At 44.7% G+C, this 24,405-nt stretch overlaps 1 protein-coding gene across 4 annotated transcripts in view; it reads left to right on the top strand.

Annotated features, from left to right (window-relative positions):
• LOC146785218 (uncharacterized) overlaps positions 1 to 24,405 on the top strand; it is a 1,495,909-nt gene that overhangs the window by 385,544 nt on the left and 1,085,960 nt on the right. For all 4 annotated transcript variants that reach the window (XM_085634134.1, XM_085634135.1, XM_085634133.1 and 1 more), the window contains exon 6: positions 8,067 to 8,120. In XM_085634134.1, coding sequence (XP_085490260.1) covers positions 8,067 to 8,120 — 54 coding nt within the window. The remainder of the gene's footprint in view (positions 1 to 8,066; positions 8,121 to 24,405) is intronic.

Here is a 24,405-nt window from a genome sequence, read left to right on the forward strand (position 1 = left end):
TTAACATCCACACCATTAACAGAGATACCAGAGGCGGTGGTCTGGCGGTCATCTATAAGTCGTCCCTTCTCTGCACTTTCACTCGTGAAGACATTGCTGGCTCCGAATGTGCACGTTTCTCTATCTCTCCCAATGCCAATTGTACCCTCTCTGGCCTCTTGGTATATCGCCCTCCCGGCCCCTCTTCCGAGTTTAAGATAGCCTTGATGGAAGCTATTCATGCTCTAGCGTCTAGAACAGCCAACTTTACTCTTATTGGCGATCTTAACATCCATTTTGACCATCACCTCGATCCATGTGTCAGCTCTCTGCTCGCGGACATGGAAGCCTGCCAACTTAAACAGCTGGTGTTGGAACCCACGCATCTGGCTGGTCATCTTTTAGATCCGGTCTTCTCCAATATCCCCTCTCTCCAGGTTATTCCCCCTAGCCCGGTTTGTTGGTCTGACCATTACTTGATCACTATTCTCCTTCCTCTGGCAGAGACCCCCTCCAGAACCACGCCCAGAGCTATGCTTAAACGGTGTTGGCACAAACTCAAACGGGAGGACCTGTTGGCCCTCCTGTCCTCTAGCCTTCCTATCCTAGACAACCTTGATCCAGAACAAGCCTACAAGGAAATTTGTGACTGGATCTACGCTGCACTTGACTCCCTTATCCCATTAAAGTGGTCGAAGGGACGTGGCGTCTGCCCTAATCCTTGGTACACAGACTCTCTTGCCACAATGCGTAGCACCTGCAAACATAGTGAGCGAGCTTGGCGCAAGGACTATTGCCCATTAAGGAAGAAACAATATCAGGCTACTTAAAAAAGTTATCATAAAGCCATACACCACGCCCGCACGGCCTTCTTCACGAACCAAATTGCTTCCAGCAATAACCCTACTAAATGTATTTTCAAAATCCTTAATGATTTGAAAAAAAGGAAGGATCCTTTCACGCCACATATCACCTCTGATAAACAATGTGAAGAATTGGCCTCCTACTTCGTTCAAAAGGTTGCAGACATTTATAAATCCTTCCCTACTCATTTCACAAAGCCACAACACCTCCCGATTTCTACTCATTACTCTCCCCTGGAATGTATTCCCCCCATCTCTCAAGAGGAGTTCCTGACCCTCAGCTCTAAAGTTAAATCAGGTCTGTACCCCATGAGACCCTCTCAATACCGTGACTGTCTCCCGGTCCTCCTTCTGCCTTTGCTCTCTACTATTAACTCCTCTTTTAGCAGGGCTTCGGTCCCTTTGGCCTGGAAACAGGCCAAGGTACTCCCCCTGTTAAAAAAACCGCACCTTGGTTCTTCTAAACCTGAGAATTTTCGGCCAATCTCCCTTCTACCATGGGCGGCAAAAGTTACAGAGGCCCATGTCAACAAAGTTCTTGCCGAGCATATAATCAAAAATAAGATTTTAGATCAATCCCAAAACGGTTTTCGCGCGGGCTTTAGCACCGAAACCGCTCTTTTAGCTGTAAGCGAAAATTTACGTTCTATCCTTGACAATGGCCAAACAGCAGCACTCATATTATTGGACCTGAGCGCTGCATTCGATACGGTTTCGCATCAGATTCTCCTGCGCCGGCTGGAAGAAGCCGGGATAAAAGACGTTGCTCTTGAATGGTTCCGTTCCTTCTTGACCGATCGATCCTTCCAAGTCTCTGCCCCTCCTTTTTCCTCCTCTGTTAAACCTATTGCGCAGGGGGTCCCCCAAGGTTCAGCACTCAGCCCGGCTCTGTTCAATCTTTATGTTCAACCCCTGGCCGCTGTCGCACGTCACCACGGACTCTCAATGGTTTCGTATGCTGACGACACCCAGCTCACGGTAGCTCTCTCTGACGATCTTGCTCAAGATGCCGCTCAATTCCAACAAGGCCTTGAAGCTATCGCGGGCTGGGTGACGGAGAACTGTCTCCAGCTCAATGCTTGTAAATCAGAGGTCCTTTTAGTAGGCAAAAACAAGGAGCTCTGGAACTCCCATTGGTGGCCTCCATCTCTGGGACCTTCCCCCCCCTAAATTGGTGGTGAAGAACCTCGGCTTTTTGTTCGATTCGACCTTAAGCTTCCAGGATCACACCAAAAAAATAGCTGGCACCTGTTTTGGGCTGCTACGTACTCTAAGGCCTGCCCTCCGCTTTTTTGATTCAGCTACTCGCCAACTTATAGTCCAAGCTACCATTCTCTCAAGATTGGACTATGCTAACTCCTTGCTGCTGGGGGCCAATAAAGCTGAGCTCAACCGTCTCCAGCGCACTCAAAACTCCGCAGCGCGCGCCATTCTTGGCCTTTCCAGATCATGCTCTGGAAGAGGAGCCATTCGCCGCCTTCACTGGCTTCCAATCTCCAAAAGAATTGAATATAAATCCCTCTGTCTCACCTTCAAAATTCTCAAATTCTCCGCTCCTGAGATCTTGTCTGATCTTATCATTCCCTATACCCCTAGGCGCACCCTGCGCTCCTCCGAATTGATGTTGGCTGCTGTCCCCAGAGTTAAGAGATCCAGAGCTGGAGGCAAATCTTTTCGTCTCTTGGCTCCTAAGCTCTGGAACTCCCTGCCTTTGTCAATCCGCACTCTGGACTGTTTGACCACATTCCGTAAAGCTATCAAGACTTACCTTTTCCCTGTGGCTTGATCTCCTCCTTCCACCCTCTGGATTTTTGTGGTTAGCGCCGGGACGCCCCTTCGTTGGGGCAGCTGTGCGCTTTATAAAATGCGTAACATAACATAACAAATGGGCCGGTACAGAATTATCAGCACTTTTTAGGTCAAGCTTAGAGCAGCGCATGCGCTGCTTGCTCGACTTTTAGTGAGGGGGTTTTCAAAGTGCTACCAGAGGCTGCCTCAAGCTTGCGTTCACGATTCCGTACACGCGCACAGCCGCCATCAGTCTTTTCTCCGTCATGGATAATTAAGTGCATCACAATCGCGATGCACTTTCACTTTTGGTGCCCGCGTGGGCAATACTTTTCGCATGCGCTGGTTGCTAAATGCCCCTCTTCTGTAATATCAATTAAATAGTTAGACTTCAGAGACGATAAAGCATATCTACAACAAAACTAAAACATATTTCCTTGTAAATGTGCAGAACCATGTAAATCATTTAGTAAAACAGCTTCATTTAATTAGACTTAGTCGTTTGTGACAAACACGAATGGGTGATTTACAAAACACAAACTGGTCGTTCCTTTCAACTCAGATTTATACCTCTAGTCTAACAATGCCTTTCCTTTTATCAAAGCCATATATTTATTTGTTTAAGGGCTGTTGGTGTGTTCGTTGTTGCATTCTGTCTCACTTCCAGTGCTCTGCATTCTAGCTCCACGTGGCTGGCAGCTCATAAAACCTGGGTATGTTGAAATTGCTGCTATAAATAGTACGCGAACCACTCGCACAAGATGTACTGATACCAATTTAAAGCACCGTTTCAATCTCTATGGGGCCACGTTTCTTAGGATAAAAAAGAGAAAAAATAACTTTGATTCATTTGTTTGTCCACCATACTTCTAACAGCTGCAGCTCCTTCCAATGTCCTCATGCCCGGACCCCAGAAAGCAGCCATTGCGTGCGTGCGCACAATTTAAATGAACAAACAAACTTTTGAATGTGGCCCGAAAAGAAAGCAGCCCTCGAGCATAAAACATGAAACCTTTGTTCTTGTTTTACAAAGTTTTACTTTTAATTGTTTATATTCCCGCTGGTTAAAAAGACACGCTTACTCACTCATGAGTGCACCATTCAAGTACAACTGCAAGTTATTTTCCGCCCCATCTCCCACAGGTATACAGTTAGCATTTTGCCTGGTCTCTCGTATCTCTGGTCCTTTCACGGCCCCTTTCCTCGTTAGAAAATCACGGTCTGGTGACGTTCCAACATACCCTAGCTTTAAAGAATGCACCACCACGTCCACCACCACCACCATGTCCACCACCACCACCATGTCCAACACCACCACGATGTCCACCACTAACACGTCCACCACCACCACGTCCACCACCACCACATCCACCACCACCACATCCACCACCACCACGTCCACCACCACCATGTCCACCACCACATCCACCACCACATCCACCATATCCACCATGTCCACGTCCACCACCATTCCCACCACCACTTCCACCACCACGTCCACCACCACTTCCACCACCACTTCCACCACCACTTCTACCACCACGTCCATCACCACCACCACATTCACCGCCACCATGTTCACCTCCACCACATCCACCACAACCACTATGACCACCACCACCATGTCCACCACATCCACCACCACGTCCACCACCATGTCTTCCACCACGTCCACCACCATGTCCACGTCCACCACCACGTCCATGTCCACCACCACCATGTCCACCACCATCACCACGTCCACCAGCATCGCATCCACCACATCCACCACGTCCTCCACCACCACCATGACCACCACCACCACGTCCACCACCACCACCATGTCCACCACGTTCACCACCACCACACCACGTCCACCACCACCACCCCCACATCCACCACCAACATGTCCACCACATCCACCACCACCACGTCCACCACCTGTCCACCACCACCACCACATGCACCACCACCACCACCACCGCATCCACCACCACCACGTCCACCAACACCACCACGTCCACCACCACATCCACCACCACATCCACCACCAACACATCTACCACCACCACGTCCACCACCACCACGTCCACCACCATGTCCACCACCAACACGTCCACCACATCCACCACCATGTCCACCACCACCACGTCCACCACCACATCCACCATGTCCACCACGTCCACATCCACCACCACGCCCACCACTTCCACCACCACGTCCACCACGTTCACCACAACCACACCACATCCACCATCACCACCACGTCCACCTCCACCACCACCACATCCACCACCAACATGTCCACCACCACTGCATCCACCACCATGTCCAACACCACATCCACCACCACCACACCTCCACCACCACCACCATGTCTACCACATCCACCACCACCACGTCCACCACCACGTCCTCCACCACCACATCCACCAACACCACCACGTCCACCACCATGTCCACCACATCCACCACCACCATGTCCACCACCACCAACATGTCCACCACCACCATGTCCACCACCATGTCCACCACCACCACATCCACCACCACGTCCACCATGTCCACCAACACCACCACGCCCACCACCACTTCCACCACCACTTCCATCACCATGTCCACCACCGCTTCTACTACCACGTCCATCACCACCACATCCACCACCACCACGTCCACCACCACCATGTCCACCACCACCATGTCCACCACCGCCATGACCACCACCACCACATCCACCACCACGTTCACCACCACGTCCACCTCGACCATGTCCACCACCACGTACACCACCACGTCCATGCCTAACACCATGTCCACGTCCACCACCACCACGTCCACCACCACCATGTTCACCACCACCATGACCACGTCCACTACCATCACCACGTCCATCACCACCATGTCCACCACCATCACGGCCACGACCGCCACAGCCACCACCACCACATCCACCACCACCACATTCACCACCACCACATCCACCATGTCCACCACCACCAACATGTCCACCACCACCAACTCGTCCACCACCACCACCATGTCCACCACCAGCTTGTCCACCACCACCACCACATCTACCACCACCATGTCCACCACCACGTCCACCTCCACGTCCACCACCACCACGTCCACCACCACCACATCCACCATGTCCACCACCACCACATTCACCACCACCACATCCACCAGCACCGCATCCACCACATCCACCACCACCACCATGACCACCACCACCATGTCCACCACCCCACCACCACCACCATGTCCACCATGTTCACCACCACCACACCACGTCCACAACCAACATATCCTCCACCACATCCACCACCACCACCATGTCCACCACCACCACCACGTCACCACCACAACCACGTCCACCACCACCACATCCACCACCACCACATCCACCACCACATCCACCACCACCATGTCCACGCCCACCACCACATCCACCACCACCACATCCACCACCACCACATCCACCGCCACCACGTCCACCACCACCAATTACACCACCACCACTACATCCACCACCACCACCGGTGACAGGTAAAGTGTCACTGGAGGGCAGGGGTAATAGGAGTGTCAACCCTGGCTGTACATGGGACAGTTAAGGATGCATTGGGTGCAAGAAGACGGGAATAGGGGCTATAAGTATTACACCAGACCCAAGATACATTTTGAAGAGGCACAATGTCACAGGGGCTCCTGTAAAAGCACTCGCAGCATCTCTACCTCACAGTGGCATACCTGCATGAGCCACTCACTCAAAACAAGCATTGGCATAGCCAATAGGTCTCGCCTTTGGGACCTTATAAGTGTTTAGCCATGCAATACTTGATGTTGTTGCACCAAGGATATTGTGCTGGATAACTAAACACTTATAAGGTCCCAAAGGCGAGACCTATTAGCTATACTAATGCTTGTTTATTTTGAGAGGATGAGTACGGACACGCCTCAAGAGCGACGCAATACTTTTAATTGGAGAGTACCGGCACTTCTCAGAAACAAGTATGTACTCTACTGCAGAGTACCTGTGCTTCTATTTTTCCATTTCAAGCACTGCTCTCCTCAAAGCAGAAAGCCTCAAGCATGATAGTGTGGTTGAGACACATGTTGCTGAATTACAAAAAGTGCCCTGGAGGTGCAACTGGCGTGTGCATATTTATCTTTTTTTAATCTTTTTATTCGTTTCTCAGAAAAAAACATGGAAGAATCAACTTGTATTGCATTAAAGTGGTATTTTTTTACATTCCATAGCATTATGAATCAAGTTAGAGGAGTGAAACCTCACCCCGAATTCACAATTGTCCTCTTTACCACCATCAAGACATGGAAGAAGCCTCAGGTCCCCTTCACATTGATCATACGGGTTATGCCAACGACACCGAATTCGGACGTATTTGGTATTTCATCCCGTGCTCTATAGACTGCCTCCTTTGCAATGTAGCAGTGATCCATAACCCTGAGCCATTCTGCCCTCGATGCTATGTCCTGCTTAGCTACAAGGAATCCCATACCCACCACAGTGAGAGGCATCAGCGAACGTCCCCACTCCTCCAGGATACCCTGAAGGGCCACCTTGGGCTCAGGTGTAATGCGTTGTCCGAGGACTACCCCCAGAATCCTGTGGATGAGTTCCCAATACTGGGCAATTTTAGCATTGTCCCCAATGACGTGCATGAATGTGCCTTCGGGCTGACCACACCTAAGACACGCCTGGGTAGAGGTACTCTCCCCATCTTCCAAATCCTGACTGGGTAATAAATTCTGAGCAGGAATTTGAATTGTTTGAAAATAAGTCGAGCTGAAACTGTCAGGGATTGGGGGGCGCAGTGTTGAGTGCATGTGCGATGAGTGACCCTAACACACACATGTGCATATACACACATACATCTTAATAATTTGTCTTGAGGTAGGCAAATGAAGATTTGGTCATTTGATAGTTGACATCAAATAGAGTTATGGAAAGAAAAGTTTGCATGTGTTATAAATGAATAATTCAGTTTCTTACTTAGTCCAGACACACGTTACTAGTGAAACATAGTACTATCTAACACAGAGCCAGACTGTCTTTTTACTAAATACACAATGGGCCCTTGGGTTGAGGTTTCAGGATCTGGAGGTACACGGTGTCTTGAGTATGTTGTTCAATACATGTCGAGCTTTTGACACTGCAGCCGTAGGTTCCAGCTACAACTGAATGCAATTTTTATTTTCTGTTTCACTTTGCCTCCAATCTTTGGACAATGGAGTTTGTCCTTTACTTTAAAGCATTTCAGATAGCAGTAGATATATTGAACACAGTTCCAGTCTCTTAGTATATTTACATGTATGGGTTTCATTTCCCTATTGCACTTACTTTTTCCAATTCATCAAATAACACTTATGATCAACCATCCAGTTTTCAAATTGCCGTCTAGTTTAATAATATATAAAATATGTTTATTTGTTTAGATGTCAAACAATGTGGCTTTGATGTATGGGAAGGAATAATATCATCAGGAAAAGGTGAGTCATGGAGTTATTTCCTGCTAGTTGCTTTGTCGTGTTTGTACTGAAGTGCTCGCTGACTTATTTCTGACATTATAATGCAATGCTATGTAAAACAGCCAACATCAGAGAGAGCCTCTGTTTTAATATGAATCCTTATGTGTAATTTAATGTTTTAATAGAGTTTTTGAATATATAGAATAAATAAGTAGGGGTTGTTATGTGTACATCTTTCTCTGAGCTTATAGAACTTTCTTCCTATAAATACAACATAGCTTTGTGTGTGATTTACATGGCATCACATTTTTATCCTAACCAAACCAAACCACAATGAAGTATGCTTCTGACATATTGCAAATCAGATGTTATTAAGTGGGCTGCTACAGTTAGGTTGCAGTGCAGATTATATCATACAATAGATCTGGCTGAAATTCTGTCAACAGAAATCCTAGTTGTGCACCGTACTAGAATTACAATCGTTTTTCTTAGCAAACAATGCAAGTTCTGCTCTTATGTCTACCACATTAGGGATATGATACAACAATTATTTAAAATCACATATTTCAACTACAGTGAGAATGAATTGAAAGTCTGCACAACAGTCAAGCATTTGTCAACACGTTGAGATTGGGTTTGGTTCAACCCTATCTTTTCTTTGTTCAGCACTTTAGATGAATAACTTCAGTTTTGCAACTTCACACTCAAAACAGTTGCCTAAGAGGCGTAGTCAGCCCTGTCAGAATAATTTTGACAGGTTGTTAGAAATTCTTCACAGAGCAAGTCTTTCCAAAGGCTACTACTATGTTGATAACTAGTAAATTCGAACAGAGTTCTTGTCCATTGGTTGTGTGAACACTTGTTTTAGGCGACAGTCACTGTACAAATCTCTTGGTTCCAAATATTAAGCATAGCCTTCCTGTTTACAGAGGTGAAATTCAGAAGTGGATGTCGACTTTTAATCCACATGCTTAAACAAGATAAGATATGGTTAGAGCTTCTCTAGATAAGGAGCAGTCCAGTACCATAAGCAGATGTTGTATTGAAAGGGCTGTTTTTGCTAAACAATTTGCTATTTTTCAGAAGAGACTTCGAGGAAAGGTGGAAACTACCGCAGTACGTCCATTCTGCCAGTAAAACGTGTTCTTTAGAATAGAAGTTAATTTTAGTGTGAATTTTTGCTCTGTTCTTCGAACCAGCTGGATGATTGGGGCGTTTTCAACTGTTTCTAATGTAACCTGATGAAGGATGCTAGTTTAGAGTGACTCAGTAGCCAGTAAGGGTCGTATCTACCACAGCACCCAGAGGTGATCGGGGCCTCACCTAAAACTGCCCAGAGGTGTTCCAATGAGGCAAGGCAAAGTAGCCTTGGTGAAAGTAGTATTTATTCCTATAAGCAGACTACACCCACCGCTCCGTTTCCTGCTCCTCCAAGTCTCCAGCATCAACTCTCACCCAACATTCCACAAACCCCGGAAGCTGTCCACTGTGCTACCAAAAGGTGTCCCTAGAGACCCAATTGACATACAGACCATATCCACTACTAGCTGGGCATGGAATAGGTTACGGAGACTTCTGGGACTTGACACACGGTACTCACCGGCTTTACCCCTCCCAAATCCCCTATGGCTCCCCATCACGGACGAAACACTTGTACACCACATGCTGGCCAAATTTAACATCACGAAGATAGGTGATCTATATCCGAATAATCATATCCTCCCTATATCCGAGGACACCCAGTTTCAGAACAGGGCCTTCATGGATGCCTTTATAATGCAACGTATTCACTCTGCACTTAGAGCCACACTCCTTACTTATCCGATTGCACCAGAACCTATGGCCCCGCTGACGTTGGTAATTGAGAGTAAGACGGGTACCCATCTCATTTAAAAAATGTATAGGTCCTGCACTGGTATCCAACCGGTTCCCGACGATAAAGTGCGCACTTCATGGGAACGCGATCTTGGCCATTCCATTACTGATGATCAATGGAAAAAATGTTGCATGGTGACGAAAGAAGTATCCCTCAACAGCAGGCACAAACTCATTCACTTTAAATTCCTCCGCAGGTTATATCATACGCTACCTTGGTCACACAAAATTGATCCTTCCAGGCCGCACCACTGCCTGAAATGTTATGCCCCCATGCGGACTTTGCCCATCTTACATGGACTTGTCCTAAACTATAGACATATTGGGAACAGGTGCATGCCGCACTGGGTGCAATGATATCGCTGATGCTTCTTCCCTCGCCAGAAATTGCTCTCATGGGATACACGGTCAACTTTCCCAAAAAGGTCAGGAGGTTTGCTGCACTTGGGCTATTGTTAGCTAAACAGGAGATTGCGCTGCTATGGGGTAAGCGTACTGTTCGTACTTTACAGGCTTGGCTGTGTAGCCTGGCATGTGTAATGTAAATTGCAAAATATACGCTTCCCTCATGCCAAGTTCCTCATGCCCTAAAGATATATGGGGCCCGTACAGGGTGTATATTGAGGAGAGAAGCCGTGAGTCCAGCTCACAGGTTGAAAGAGGCATGGTGCCGGAGGGGATAGGATGATGGGCCATATTGTTAGATATGTGATTTATATTATCTGAAGCGTCCTTAGATTATTTTTATTGTATATGTTTGAACATTTTGATAAAGTGGACGAGTGGTTAAAAAAAAAAAACATGCTAGAATTAGTAATCAACTGACATGTTGAAGATATTGCTTGGACGAACTGAGAGATTTGATAACACTGTTTTTGTTATTTTGAACAGCTCTCCAGCTGTGATGCCTATTACTTTGCTCTATATGTTGCAAGTATGTGACTGATTTGTGATGAGACACCTGACAATGTACCACATTGGATGTTGTTTGTTTCTTAATGTATAAGAAAATTGGAAAATAAAGGATTAAAAAAAAAACATTCCACAAACCATCTATAAACAATCCAAGAACACTCACCACCATACATACCACTACACTCCCTTCCTAAGTCAGGATGCCACATACCCTTTGAGCCATGAGAGAGCACTTTAACCATGCTTGGGTTCCGAACGTGAAGGCTCATTCAGTTTTTATCTTGTCACATTTGCTGCGCGTTCGTTCAAAGGCAGAGGTCAAATGTCAGTCTAGTCATCAGACAAATTGCTGCTTATTCTTTTAACATGGAGACTGGTATTTACTTTTCTTTCTGGTACAGCAAATTGTGAGGATTCTGTAAATTCAACAATGTAAAAATCTTGCTGGTGTGAATGGAAAAGCTGTAGGGTTCTAACACGCAACAATTTAAATACCTATAAATTAAGTGTACTAATATTTCTAAATGAATAAACAGGAAAGCTCAAATGAAGCGCTTTTTTCAAATTTTAAATTGTGATGGAAACAGATTCTATTTGGGTCAAAACAAATCAAGACACTTTACTTGGTGATGTGCAAATTCACTGAAACCCAATTTCCACATATTATCGTTTGTGCTATATAGTTTTATCAGTTAAATTGTAGGTCTGTGCAAATTAAGTGGTAATTTTAAAGGAAAATGTGCTGTCTGTAAATGACGGTGGTTACCACACCATGCTTTAGCAATATATTTGTGACAGTGTGCTGCTAAATGCCACACCAGCTCTACATATTACACCCTTACCATTCTCCTGCTGAATTGCCATGATTTATTTCCTACACTTGTTGCAGGGATTCAGCGGAATCACAGATCTATACTTGGGGTCATAGGACCGTATTTTATTTATTTATTTAAAAGATTTATAAAGCGTACAGCTACCCAACAGGGTTAAAAGATTTATAAAGCGTACAGCTACTCAACAGGATTTCCCAGCGCTGAGAGCGGGACAAGCAAGATAGGAGATCTGTTGGCATTAGGCCTGACTAAAAAGAAAGGTCTTTAGCTTTTTTCGGAAAGCAAGGAGAGATTGACAGGTCCTGAGTTCCAGCGGAAGGGAATTCCACAATATTGGTCCCAGGAAGGAAAACAAGCGGCCACCCATGCTGGTCAGTTGTACTCTGGGGACTGTAAAGAGAAAAAGGTTGACCGATCTTAGGTTGCAAGAGGGTCGATAAGGCTTGACATGGTTACGTATGTACGCAGGGGCCAAGCCGTGCTGAACTCTGAACATGTAGCAGAGGGCCTTAAACTCGATATGCTTACTAACCCTGACCCAATGGAGTCGATGAAGCAAAAGGGAAGCGGAAGGGTGCAGAGGCAACCGAAAAAGCAAGCAGGTTGCCGCATTCTGAATGAGCTGAAGACAGCAGACGGAGGTCTTGTCCGCACCCAGATACGGTACATTACCATAATCAAGTCTGGAGCTCACCAAGGCCTGCAAGACAGTTCTCTGAGCAGCTGGTGGAATTAGCCAGAGGATTTTCTTTAACTACTTGAGGACCACAAAGCAGGCAGAAGTGACCCCCGAGACCTGGGCAACGAGAGAAAGCTTGCTGTCGATGGAATAGCCCAGGCTTTAATCCTTAGGGACCGGGGCCGGCAAAGGTCACAAAAAAAACAGGCCAATGGCTGGCTTCCCAAAGCTCAGGGTGTGAACCTCAGTCTTAGAATCGTTCAGCATTAAAGCATTTCTAGACATCCACAAGGAGATGTTTCACAGACCAAGTTTGAGCAAAGAAGGATCCTGATGTTGAGCAGACGGCAAAGAAAAAATAATCTGCGTATCATCAGCATATGAGAAGATGGTCAACCCAGATTTTTCTGCAATGTCTGCCAAGAGGCGAACATAAAGATTAAAAAGTAGAGGGCTCAGGATCGAACCCTGCGGAACTCCAGATGTTAAGGCAACAGGGTTAGATTAAGCGGTGTGTGAGAGAACTTGAAAGGAGCGATCCTTCAAAAAAGAGATCAGCCACTGCAAGGGTACACCTACAATTCCCGAGCTTTTGAGGCGATCCACCAGAATGGAGTGGGAGACCGTGTCGAAGGCAGCGCTCAAATCCAGCAGGATGAGCGCTGCTGTGCCCCCACAGTCAAGCTGCTGCCCAAGGTCCTCCGTGACCCCCAGCAGAGCTGATTCAGTATTTTGACCAGGTCAAAAGCCATACTGTGTTGGATGAAATAGCTTATGTCTTGTCACATGTGCAGAGAGTTGAGAGTTAATGTTTTCCCAATATTTTGGAAAGAGAGATGGGCCTGTAGTTTTACCAGCAAAGGGGATCCAAGCCAGTTTTTTTCAACAGAGCATGCTTTCAATTACGGGGCAACTAGCCAAGATTTAGGGAGGAGATAAGGAGATTAACAATCACCTCGAGACAGGCTCATCCTGGAATCTGAGCTTAGATGGAGAGAGAGGATCAAGTGGGGAGCCAGACTTGATGCTTCCCAGTAGAGTTTTCAAAGAGATTAAATAAAGTGGGAGCCAGGCCTTAACTTGACAAGATTCAGTAAATGCGAGGTCAGGAAGAGCAGTCTTGACCTGTTCAAAGAGTTGAGTGGTGGGAAAGATGAAATTGTCATGAGGGGAGGAATCCAATTCAAGCTTGCGGTGGATAGTCACGACTTTATTGTGGAAAAAAAGTGTGAGTTTGTTGCAATGATGTAGTGGAAGCGACGGGGACAGCAAGAACGTGCTAGGCGCAGAGAGTTCAGTCACAACTTTAAATAGGGGTTTCTGGCAGTTTTGGACAGTCATAATTTTATCCGTGTAGAAGGAGGCCCGAGCTGATCTGCATAGAGCATGGTATTTTTTCAGTGCATCCAGATAGTTGACTTTGGCCTCTGGCGCAAAGTGCTTTCTCCACAGTCTCTCCAAAACTTTGCATTGTTTTTTTCCAAGTCTTAGAGAGTCTGTAAACCACGGAGCGGGGGAAGCACTCTAGGTTGAGATTTAGTGGAGAGTAGTAGGCAGGGACTGAGTCATCCTACCACCTGAGTACCCATGAGCCTTGGACCAATTGGCTAGAAGTTCCTCACTTGCCCCCTTACGCACTCACAGAGGAACAAGTGATTTGACACCCCAGAACACAACACTCTGGACCCTCTCAGGAATCGCGGTTACAGGACACACTCTCTCTCTCTCACACTCTCTCTCACACTTGTACTAGTCCACAATAAGTTCTGACAGAGACACGAGGAAAGTTTAAAATGTTTATTTTAACTATTGTGCTCTAGTATGCAGTATACGTGCCACAACAAGTAGGAAAATGCCTAAAACAAATACAGTCAGCATAGCAAGTAGTCCGTAAATCATAAATAGAGCTGTCATTATATACCACAGTGTAGCCTAACCTCCCGCTCCTTCTACAGAAGCAAAACGATTATATAGATTTTAAAATGTTTGCTCAAGCATAAGTGGATTCTGGTGTCCGGCTTGGTAGAGGTCCAGACGGCGGAGGATATAGCCAAGGGGAACTGCAAGGCACCCTTACATCCAATGCTCACATATTTTTATGTTGAACAGGTGTAGATATTTTCCAATGATGCAGAAAGTTCAGTGACCAAGTCCTGACCGATTGTTGAAGTCCAAACACGTCTCAGCATTCAGGAAATGTCTCGAGAGATCTTATTTCCGTAATGCACAGACTCAAAATGTTCCCTTAGCCATGCTCATGCTCTATCTCGTGTTCAGTTAGCATTCATTTCTTTTTTTTTTTTAAATACATTTTTTATTATTTTCCATTTCCATCTCCACATCATCTCTTACACAGGTGTTGTAAGCATTATTCAGGAAGATTGTGCTCCACCCTTCATCCCTACAAAGTTGTCATATTATGCAACCACAATGATTTACATTATTACCCACAGTCTCGTTGCCTATTATTCGCCAACTTCCGCCCTACCATCCCCCTTAAGCCCTTTTCCCCACCACCCTCCCGAAATCCAGAACTACTATTTCTACCCACCCCTACCCTCCCCACCAGTGTGCTCCCCCCCAGTCGTTAATCTCAATGTGCCTTGATCTATAGGTGTGTGTTCTCTGTGCACTCTTGCAGTTGCTCGGCTTCTCTCCCCCTGCCACCCATCTTCCTCTCCTTCGGTTGTGCTTTCGATCCCCTCATTCTCCCTTGCGCTGTTAACCACCCGTGGTCTAACTGTGGGCCGGCTCATCGTCTTGGTCTCCTCCAGAACCGCGTAACGCTTCAATTAGCGCCTCCCAGGCTCGTGCCACTTCCAACATCGTCTCCTTCTGGGACCTATGCGCCAGTCGTAGCTTGATCACACTCTCACTCGCCGCCCACTTAAGGAATTCGTGTTTCCACCTCTGCACTCTAGGTCCCTGACTATGCTTCCAGTGGCTGGTTATTTCCCTTTTGGCTAGTATCAGTCCCAAATCTACGAATTTGCTGGTTACTTTATTGCGTTTCGTCCGCGGGAACCAGTGCAATAAACCCACCGCCATATCTTTATTAAGTGTTCGCTCTGTTGCCAGCTCCAACGCCCCGATCACGTCTTCCCAATACGCCGTCCGCTTCGGGCAGGACCACAGCATATGCTGGAAATCCGCCTCCTCTAGTCCACATCTAGGGCAGCGAGCCTCGTCCGCCCCGAAGATCCGTTTGATATGGCTCGGGGTCATGTATGCCCTGTGCAGCACATAAAACTGTATGAGCTGGAACCTGGCATTTCTCGTGCTCTTCCATGCCCTTTCTACTAGCTTGGGCCAAGTAGTGTCCGGGATATCCCTACCTAAGTCCCTTTCCCACTTCTCCTTAAGACGACCCAGCGGCTGCCTGCCCTCCTGTTCCATTCTCCTATTAAGGCATGTGACAGCCCTAAAAGTTCCGTCCGCCATAGCCACATATTGGCAGATTAGCGATGTCGCTGGCTCTGACAGCCCCGTCTTCCACCTGCGCTGTATCGCCGCTACTAGCGCCGCATGCATCAGGTAGTGCCCCCGTGGTAAGTCAAACCGGTCCCGCAGACTCGAGAACGACAGCAAGACACCATCGTCATAGAGGTCGCCCATCATAAATAATCCCTGCTCTTCCCACATCCCCAATGCCGACCAATCGCCGCCATGGGGTAGCGCTGTACACGCCCCTATCGGGATCTCAGGCGCGTAAGGGCACTCCACTCCATGCTTTCTGTTACTTCGGATCCAACAACGTTGCATTGTTCTCTCCTCATTCGTGATGGTATCTCTACGCAGGCGTTGTCCCATCAATATAGAAGATATCACGTGTCTCGGTACCCAACAGTCCCGGCCCAGGTTGGGCCCTCTGAACGTCGCCGCCACCGCCTGTGTGAGCCATTGGAGCTGAGCTGCTAGATAATATCGTTCAAAGTCCGGCACTGCCCAGCCCCCTGCCTCCCTCGGGCGCATCATTGTGTCTAGTGCTACCCGCCTTCTACCGGATCCCCACAAGAAGTCCCCCACCATCGTTTTCAACTGTCGGAACATCAACCCGGGTATCCAGACTGGGAGAGTCCTGAAGAAATATAACAACCGTGGCAATACTATCATTTTGAGCAGGGCCACCCTTCCTGCCACCGACAGCTTCAAAGCAGCCCAGAACTCCATACTCCCTTTAATTCCACGGAGTGCCCGACTAATGTTTCCTTCGAGGAGCCCCTCCTGTGTGTGGTAAACAAGAACTCCCAGGTAGGGCAGGCAATGCGCCTCCCATCTGATCTCTTGCACCTGGGGTAGTGCTGAGAGGCTCGAATTCACCGGGAACAGGCAAGTCTTTGACCAGTTAACCCGCAGCCCCGACCTAATCCCAAACCCAGTCAACAAATGCTTCGCTGCTGTCACCGCCTCTCCCGCGTTCTCCAAAAACATTAAGAGGTCGTCCGCATACAGCGAGATGTAATGCGCTTTCTCCCGCAGCACTAGTCCCCGATACTGCTCCCCTGTGTGAGCCAGCATCGCCAATGGCTCTATAGCGATCGCAAAGAGCAGCGGGGAGAGGGAGCAGCCCTGTCGAGTCCCCCTTTCTACGTTGTATGCCCGTGAAAGTGTTGCACCCGTCCTCACTCTGGCCGTGGCCCCATTGTAGAGAATCCGGGTCCATTTCACATAGTCGTCCCCTATTCCCATTTTCCCCATCACATATTGTAAGAAAGACCATTCTAGGCTATCAAAGGCCTTTTCGATGTCTACCGCCAGTACCACCACTCCCGGTGTTTCCACTTGCCGCGCAACCTCTTCCCTTGCTCCTGCCACCTCTGTTTGGTCTCTGCCTCTGATAGGATTACGCCTTTCCATTTCCCGCAGTCTCTCATCCGCTCTCTGGACCTCCTCCAATAAGAGTTTCCGCACCCCCACCTGCTTAGAGATGCATATCCCTCGGACCACCAACTTGAAAGCCTCCCATTCTGCCTCCATGGAGGTCGCTGTGTTTTCATTCTCATTAAAATAATGGAGGATCCCCTGCCGGAGCTCTTCCTTAAACACCGGATCCTCCAGTACTTCAGGGCTCAGCCGCCATGTTGGAATCAGCGCCCGTTCTTTAAACCATCCCAAGTGTATCAGTAGGGGGTTATGATCTGATATTGTTTTAGCCAAGTATTCACTGTTCAGTTAGCATTCATGGCGCCATCTTGTTCTGTAACTGAGATTGAGATTCTGTCCCATAATGCTTGCCTCAGCAGAAAGGCTGCCTTTGAGCCTCCAGCTTGTACTTCTCAAGGTTAAAGCTTCGCCGCACTAATGAATGTATTATCTGTTGTTGCATACCTTTGCTGTTAGACTCATTCCCACATCTTAGAATGGTAGGCACCAGTCGAACGGCCTTGGGGTCGAGATAACATGTACCCAGCCCTGTGCCATGGCTCATCCTTCTTTGCCTTCTTTGTTCACCGTAGCCTGAGCCGGAATTTTCCAGAATGGGCGTATTCTTTGAGAATTGGGAATCTATAATATCTGATTTTATGTTGGTGGGAGTCTGTCCCTCGGCAGTCATCTCAAAAGACTGGTCAGACTGGGCTCCGCTGCAGTGTATTACTAATAAACTATTTAAAAAAAAGGTAGTAGTGTTCCCACATTGGAAAAAAACGCACATCAAAAAGGAACAAATATCATGAAAAATCCAGTCAATGGCGTGATGAATACACTGTTGCTGTAAGTACAGCGGGGTGCTGAGATAGCTTTGAGCACTCACTACCCAGAAGTGCCGTTGGCAAGTTGATAAATTAACCTGTCACTACAATTAACAAAAAAAGGCCAGAAAATATCGCACACCCATACTCAGTATAAAAAGGTCCTAAACACAACTGATTATATATGGAGCAATGTTGGTGACAAATAGATAAGCAATTTACGAAAGTCCTTAGAAAATGTAGGGTATTCCAAAGTTCCACAGGATAAGAGGAACAATCCTCAAAGCTTCAATATAAAACATTCCTTTTTATTAGTCTTCAGACCCATATCCAATATCCAAAACAGCCAATATCCAAAACAGCCAAAACGTGTTTCGTCTGTACTTGGTAAGTACTGTGACTTTCTCAAGGCTGTAAGCATAAAATATGTGCATAATCAATACACTCAAATTGAAAAAACAGTGTTACATATTAACAAGTATATATATGACATTTTGTATGACCAAATCAAGAATCTCACCAAAAGAAAACAGTGCTCGAATGCAGATATGTGTAGATAAGAACATGTCCACCAGATGATTGAACATAGGAAAAGAGCATTATAAGAATAAAAGAATCCAAAGAAAAATCAAGAATAGTTAGCCACATCTTGTGTATTAGAAAATACAAAAGTGAAATCATCAAGAAGACCCACTACACTGAAAATACAAGATATATAAACCCTAAAATGGGGCTAGTGCACCTATCAAAGATACCACACCAACACAAGTGTACAAGTGTAAATAGAACACTTGTGGATGTAAAGCAAATAAAAAAGTGAATATATAATAAAACCCAACTAATGGTTGGTTGTTAATAATTCCAGAGTCCAATAACTGAGAACGACAAAGAGATATCAAATCAATAAGAAATCTCCACAGTGTACAAACAAAAATCGGATTAATTCTGGTAGAGGAAATATAAAGAAACATACTGAATAATTACGTTCTGGCATAATAATCCCTAATAAAGTAAAGGGGTTATTATGAGGCGTACTATCCTGCATAAGAATGAGCAGTAGCAGAGTAATCATTACGGCGATTAACCCTGATCACCCAGCAAGTTAAAGCAACCCAATGGGTTAATTCAAAATGACATGGCCCGTTATACATGGGAAGCCTCATAACACAACCCCTATTCTGCACGTAAAGTACATAATGAAATAATAGTTAAAAAGGCGACACCTAAAAAGAGTCTAAACATTGCCCAAAAGGATAATCAAGCTAAGATGGAATTGTCATGAATGGTCAACTACCAACATTACCACATAATTAGTCAACAAAAACCAACAGAAGTATAGGCTTAGAAACTATCCGGTAATGACATAAAATTGCACAACCCTGCTTAACAGTCTTACAGAGAAAGTGTATTATTTTCACAGTATTTTGCAAGCAAGCTATCATAAACACCCCCATATAATAAAAGGAATGGTGGAAAGTGATTAGAACAAACAGCAAATACAATATACTGATGTCAGGATATTGTCAACACTCATTAGTACATCAATGATATCTGTTCTCATCAATAGCACTCGGTCTTAGATCAAGAATTCACACTGAAGTGAAGTGTGGAGGACTTACGAAGAACCTAAATATAAAAGGGTCTAGGCGTTACCACACTCATTATACTCCCGTCCAATAGTACGATAGTATGCATAAATATATCACATAAATATCACTCACTAGAACGATATATTGTCTAGTGACAATACAAAGTAATAAAGCAGTGGCAAACCGCCCATGACACGTACAGTTCTAAAAAGTAAAGTATAAAACAACCCAACTGTAAGGACAACCTCAAAACCACAGAGCGACTGTGCAAGTATCATATTAGTATTTACCCCCGGACTCACCTTACTGTAAGGACAACCCCAAAACCACAGAACAACTATGTACGTATCATATTAGTATTTATCCCCGGACTCACCTTACCGTATAGGCAATTATCCGTAAAGAATCACGATCCTAATAACACCAAAGTAAATACTGAGAAAAACATACACCCGCCATCATTGAAATAGAGGAACGCTACTGCGAGATCCCGACACCACGGATATCACATGATCGAAATGAATATAATAGAAGGGCACTACCCGAAAAGGAAAGCGCCATCTTGGAATGTGAAAGTATATATAGAAAATACAATGTTTATAATATAGAGCAATAAGCAAGTCAGTATTAAAGAAAGTCAAAAGAAAGTATAATTGTGCCCCAAAGTGATAAAGTTGATTAGGACTCAATTAAATGAACATAGAAGCAGAAATATGACAAAACCGGGCAAAACCCAGTATAATCGCCAAAGTATCAAAAAGAGAAATTACAGGCCATCACTGATGTAGGAAATATGGCTGTATAACACAACTCCTAAAAAATATTAGTTTCCGAAATACAAAACAAGAGGAAGAACAACCAAGACTCATGTATATAAATAACCAATTTGTAAAGCATACAACGAGATGTTGCCTATAGTCATTATAGTGGGTCAGAAATCCCCAAAGGATGTAAGCGAAGGATACAAGAGAAAGTCAAACGAATAATTAGTCATAAGTGGGCCAATATTACATGTATACGCATGCAAGTACCCTCAGGTCATTAGAAAGGTCAGCCTATATAACATCATAAATCTCAAAGTGTTCAAGAGATAACATACTCTAACACTGATATTACAGAAAAACCACATAGTGTAAATTCATATTCAACATGAAAATAGTTGGTAATAACAATACTGGCAAAGATTGTAAATCAGCAGTTCACATATATAACATAGCAAATATGTTAAACTCAATCCAAAAGGACCCCAAATGGTCAAGTATACATGTAATAGAACAACAGTACTCCTTTGTTATGAGGGTCATATTATATTTTCCTATGTTATGATCAGTCTTTTAGAATAACATGCATTTCTCTGTCCGTATTGAGTCCCTGATCAACAGATCTTAATTTAATGAGCCATGTTGACTCTAATTTCCTTAGAGCCAAGATTTTGTTCCCACCCCGAGGATCATCAACAATTGTGTCTATGCCATGAAATTTGATGTGCAACAGTTCTGACAGTTTGTGTTCAGTGTTGTAATGTACTGCTAGTGGGTAGTTCACATTATTGTTTCGGATAGCTCTAATGTGCTCTTGAATGTGATCCTTAAGTGGTCTTATCGTACTACCAACATAGATGAGATTAAACTGACAAACAATACAATACACAACGTATTTGGTGTTACAATTGATGAAGTGATTGATGTTGTGTACTCGACCAGTGTTATAGCTGAAGCTTGTGATATTATTATGTGCAAACTGGCACACATTACATATAGAACATTTGAAGAAACCTTTCGGTTTCGCAGGTAACCAGGTACCTGCTGGTTAGTTCACTGTCTGTACTGACTGAGTCGAGTTAAGCATATTTTTAAGTGTCCTTCCCCTAACATATGTGATGTGGAGTTTGTTCCTGAGGTATGGATCCAAGTCATGGTCAAGTTTCAAAAGATGCCAATGTTTGTGAAGGGTTCGATATATCTCATTGCTCTGTGAATGGAATTGCGTGATCATTGCCACTTGTTGTATTGCTGGGTTATTCTTATTCCTTTTGTTGGATTTGAGGAGCTCAGTACGATTTGTTCTATTGATTCTGGTGTGTGCTTTATCAAGAATTTCTCCATCATATCCTCTAGTTGCGAATCGTTTTTTTAGATCAGTGATCTCCTGTTGAAAATTTTGTTCAGTACTACAATTTCTCCTCAAACGGGTCATCTCCCCAAATGGGATAGCACGGATCTGGGAGACAGGGTGTGCGCTGGTTGCGTGTAAAACCGAGTTGCATGCAGTACTTTTCCGAAAACGTTTTGACTCCAACATCCCATTATCAGCAAAAAGTGTGACATCTAAGAAATCAATTTGTTCTTTACTGAAATTATATGTAAAACTGAGATTGTAGTCATTAGTGTTTAAATGACGAATGAAATCCTCCAAAGCCTTCATGTCACCCCCCCATATAAGCAGGATGTCGTCGATGAAACGACCCCAATACATTATGTGGTTCGTCAGAACAGATGGGCATGCTCTCCAAATGTGCTGTTGTGTATAAAAACCCATGTAGATATTAGCAAACGAAGGAGAGAACTTTGCCCCCATTGCGACCCCTGAGTGTTGTCTGTACCATGTATCTAGATGTTTAAAATAGTTGTTCTCTAAAGTTAATTTGGTGAGCTCAATAATCATTCTAGTATGATCATATAGAGTTGCGTCCTGTTTTGAAAGGAAATATGTCAGAGCTTCCATGCCCTTGTCCAATGGAATGCTGGTGTATAATGCATTCACATCAAGTGCAACAAAAGTGAGGTCATTCGTCCATGAAAAGTGTTCTAGTTTATTGAGAAGATCTTTAGTATCCTCAATGAATGCTGGCAGTTGGCGTACGATAGGTTGTAAAAAGATATCGATATATTCAGATATCTACGCTCCTTAGGCCCCTCTATTCCAGAAATAATAGGCCTACCAGGTGGTGCTGTAATGTTTTTATGAATTTTGGGCAAGGTGTAAATATATGCTGTTCTGGGCGTCATATTGAACATATACCTGAATTCAATATCAGAAAGAAGCCCAGCATTCAACTAATATCGTAGTGTTCTTTCAATAAGAGTGTTAATCTCTTTCATGGGATTGTGAGAGATCTTAGTGTAAGCTTTGTCATCTGATAATTGACTCTCAATTTCACTGAGATAGTACTCATTGTCCATAAGTACAATACTGCCGCCTTTATCGGCTTCTTTGATTGTTAGATGGGAATAGCCGGGCAGTTGGAGAAGGGCAGTCCTCTCATTTTTAGTCAAATTGTCCCTAATTCTACCAGGAGCACGATGTATTTTGTCCTCCAATTTATAGAGATCAGTCGTGACTGCTTTAAAAAAGCAGTCAATCATGTTGTCAGGAGATAGCACTGGAATGAATGAGGATTTGGTTTTCAACCCACTATCAGTTTGTCGATTGGTAGTGATATCTAAATCCTGCATGATATCTTCAATATTGGGGACTGTATCGAGACTGTCATCAAGTGATAGTAGCATATGTATGTTCTGTAAGTCCTGGATAGTTTGTCCACTAGCACCAGTAGTGTAGATAGGTATAGGACGTAATTTATTCTGATTATCAAAGAATTTCTTTAATTTGAGTCGACGTATAAATTTGAACAAATCTATATGGGTTTGAGTAAAATCCGGTCTAGACATTGGACAGAAACTAAGTCCCTTTTTTAATACATTGGTCTCAGTATTGCTCAAAGATTGTTTGGACAGATTGACAATGGAAACATCATCATTCTTACTGCTATCAAAGCTGTTAGCACAAGATGATATACCTTCACCCCAAAACCCCATATTGACACTCATTTCTTCTGTATTCACGACACTAAGGATACTAAAGATCCTTTCAATAAACTAGAACACTATTCATGGACGAATGACCTCACTTTTGTTGCACTTGATGTGAATGCATTATACACCAGCATTCCATTGGACAAGTGAATGGAGGCTCTGACATATTTCCTTTCAAAACAGGACGCAACTCTATATGATCATACTAGAATGATTATTGAGCTCACTAAATTAACTTTAGAGAACAACTATTTTAAACATCACAAAAGTGAGGTCATTCGTCCATGAATAGTGTTCTAGTTCATTGAGAAGATCTTTAGATCCTTGGGGAGATGACCGGTTTGAGGAGAAATTGTAGTACTGAACTAAATTTTCAACAGGAGATCACTGATCAAAAAAAACAATTCGCAACTAGAGGATACAATGGAGAAATTCTTGATAAAGCACACACCAGAATCAATAGAACAAATCGTACTGAGCTCCTCAAATCCAACAAAAGGAATAAGAATAACCCAGCAATACAACAAGTGGCTATGATCACGCAATTCCACTCACATAGCAATGAGATATATCGAACCCTTCACCAACATTGGCATCTTTTGAAACTTGACCATGACTTGGACCCATACCTCAGGAACAAACCCCACATCACATATGTTAGGGGAAGGACACTTAAAAATATGCTTAACTCGACTCAGTCAGTACAGACAGTGAACCAACCAGCAGGTACTTGGTTACCTGCGAAACCGAAAGGTTTCTTCAAATGTTCTATGTGTAATGTGTGCCAATTTGCACATAAGAATATCACAAGCTTCAGCTATAACACTGGTCGAGTACACAACATCAATCACTTCATCAATTGTAACACCAAATACGTTGCGTATTGTATTGTTTGTCAGTGTAATCTCAT

The sequence above is a fragment of the Triturus cristatus genome, chromosome 11, assembly GCF_964204655.1.
Source record: "Triturus cristatus chromosome 11, aTriCri1.1, whole genome shotgun sequence".
In the NCBI taxonomy this organism is placed as follows: domain Eukaryota; kingdom Metazoa; phylum Chordata; class Amphibia; order Caudata; family Salamandridae; genus Triturus; species Triturus cristatus.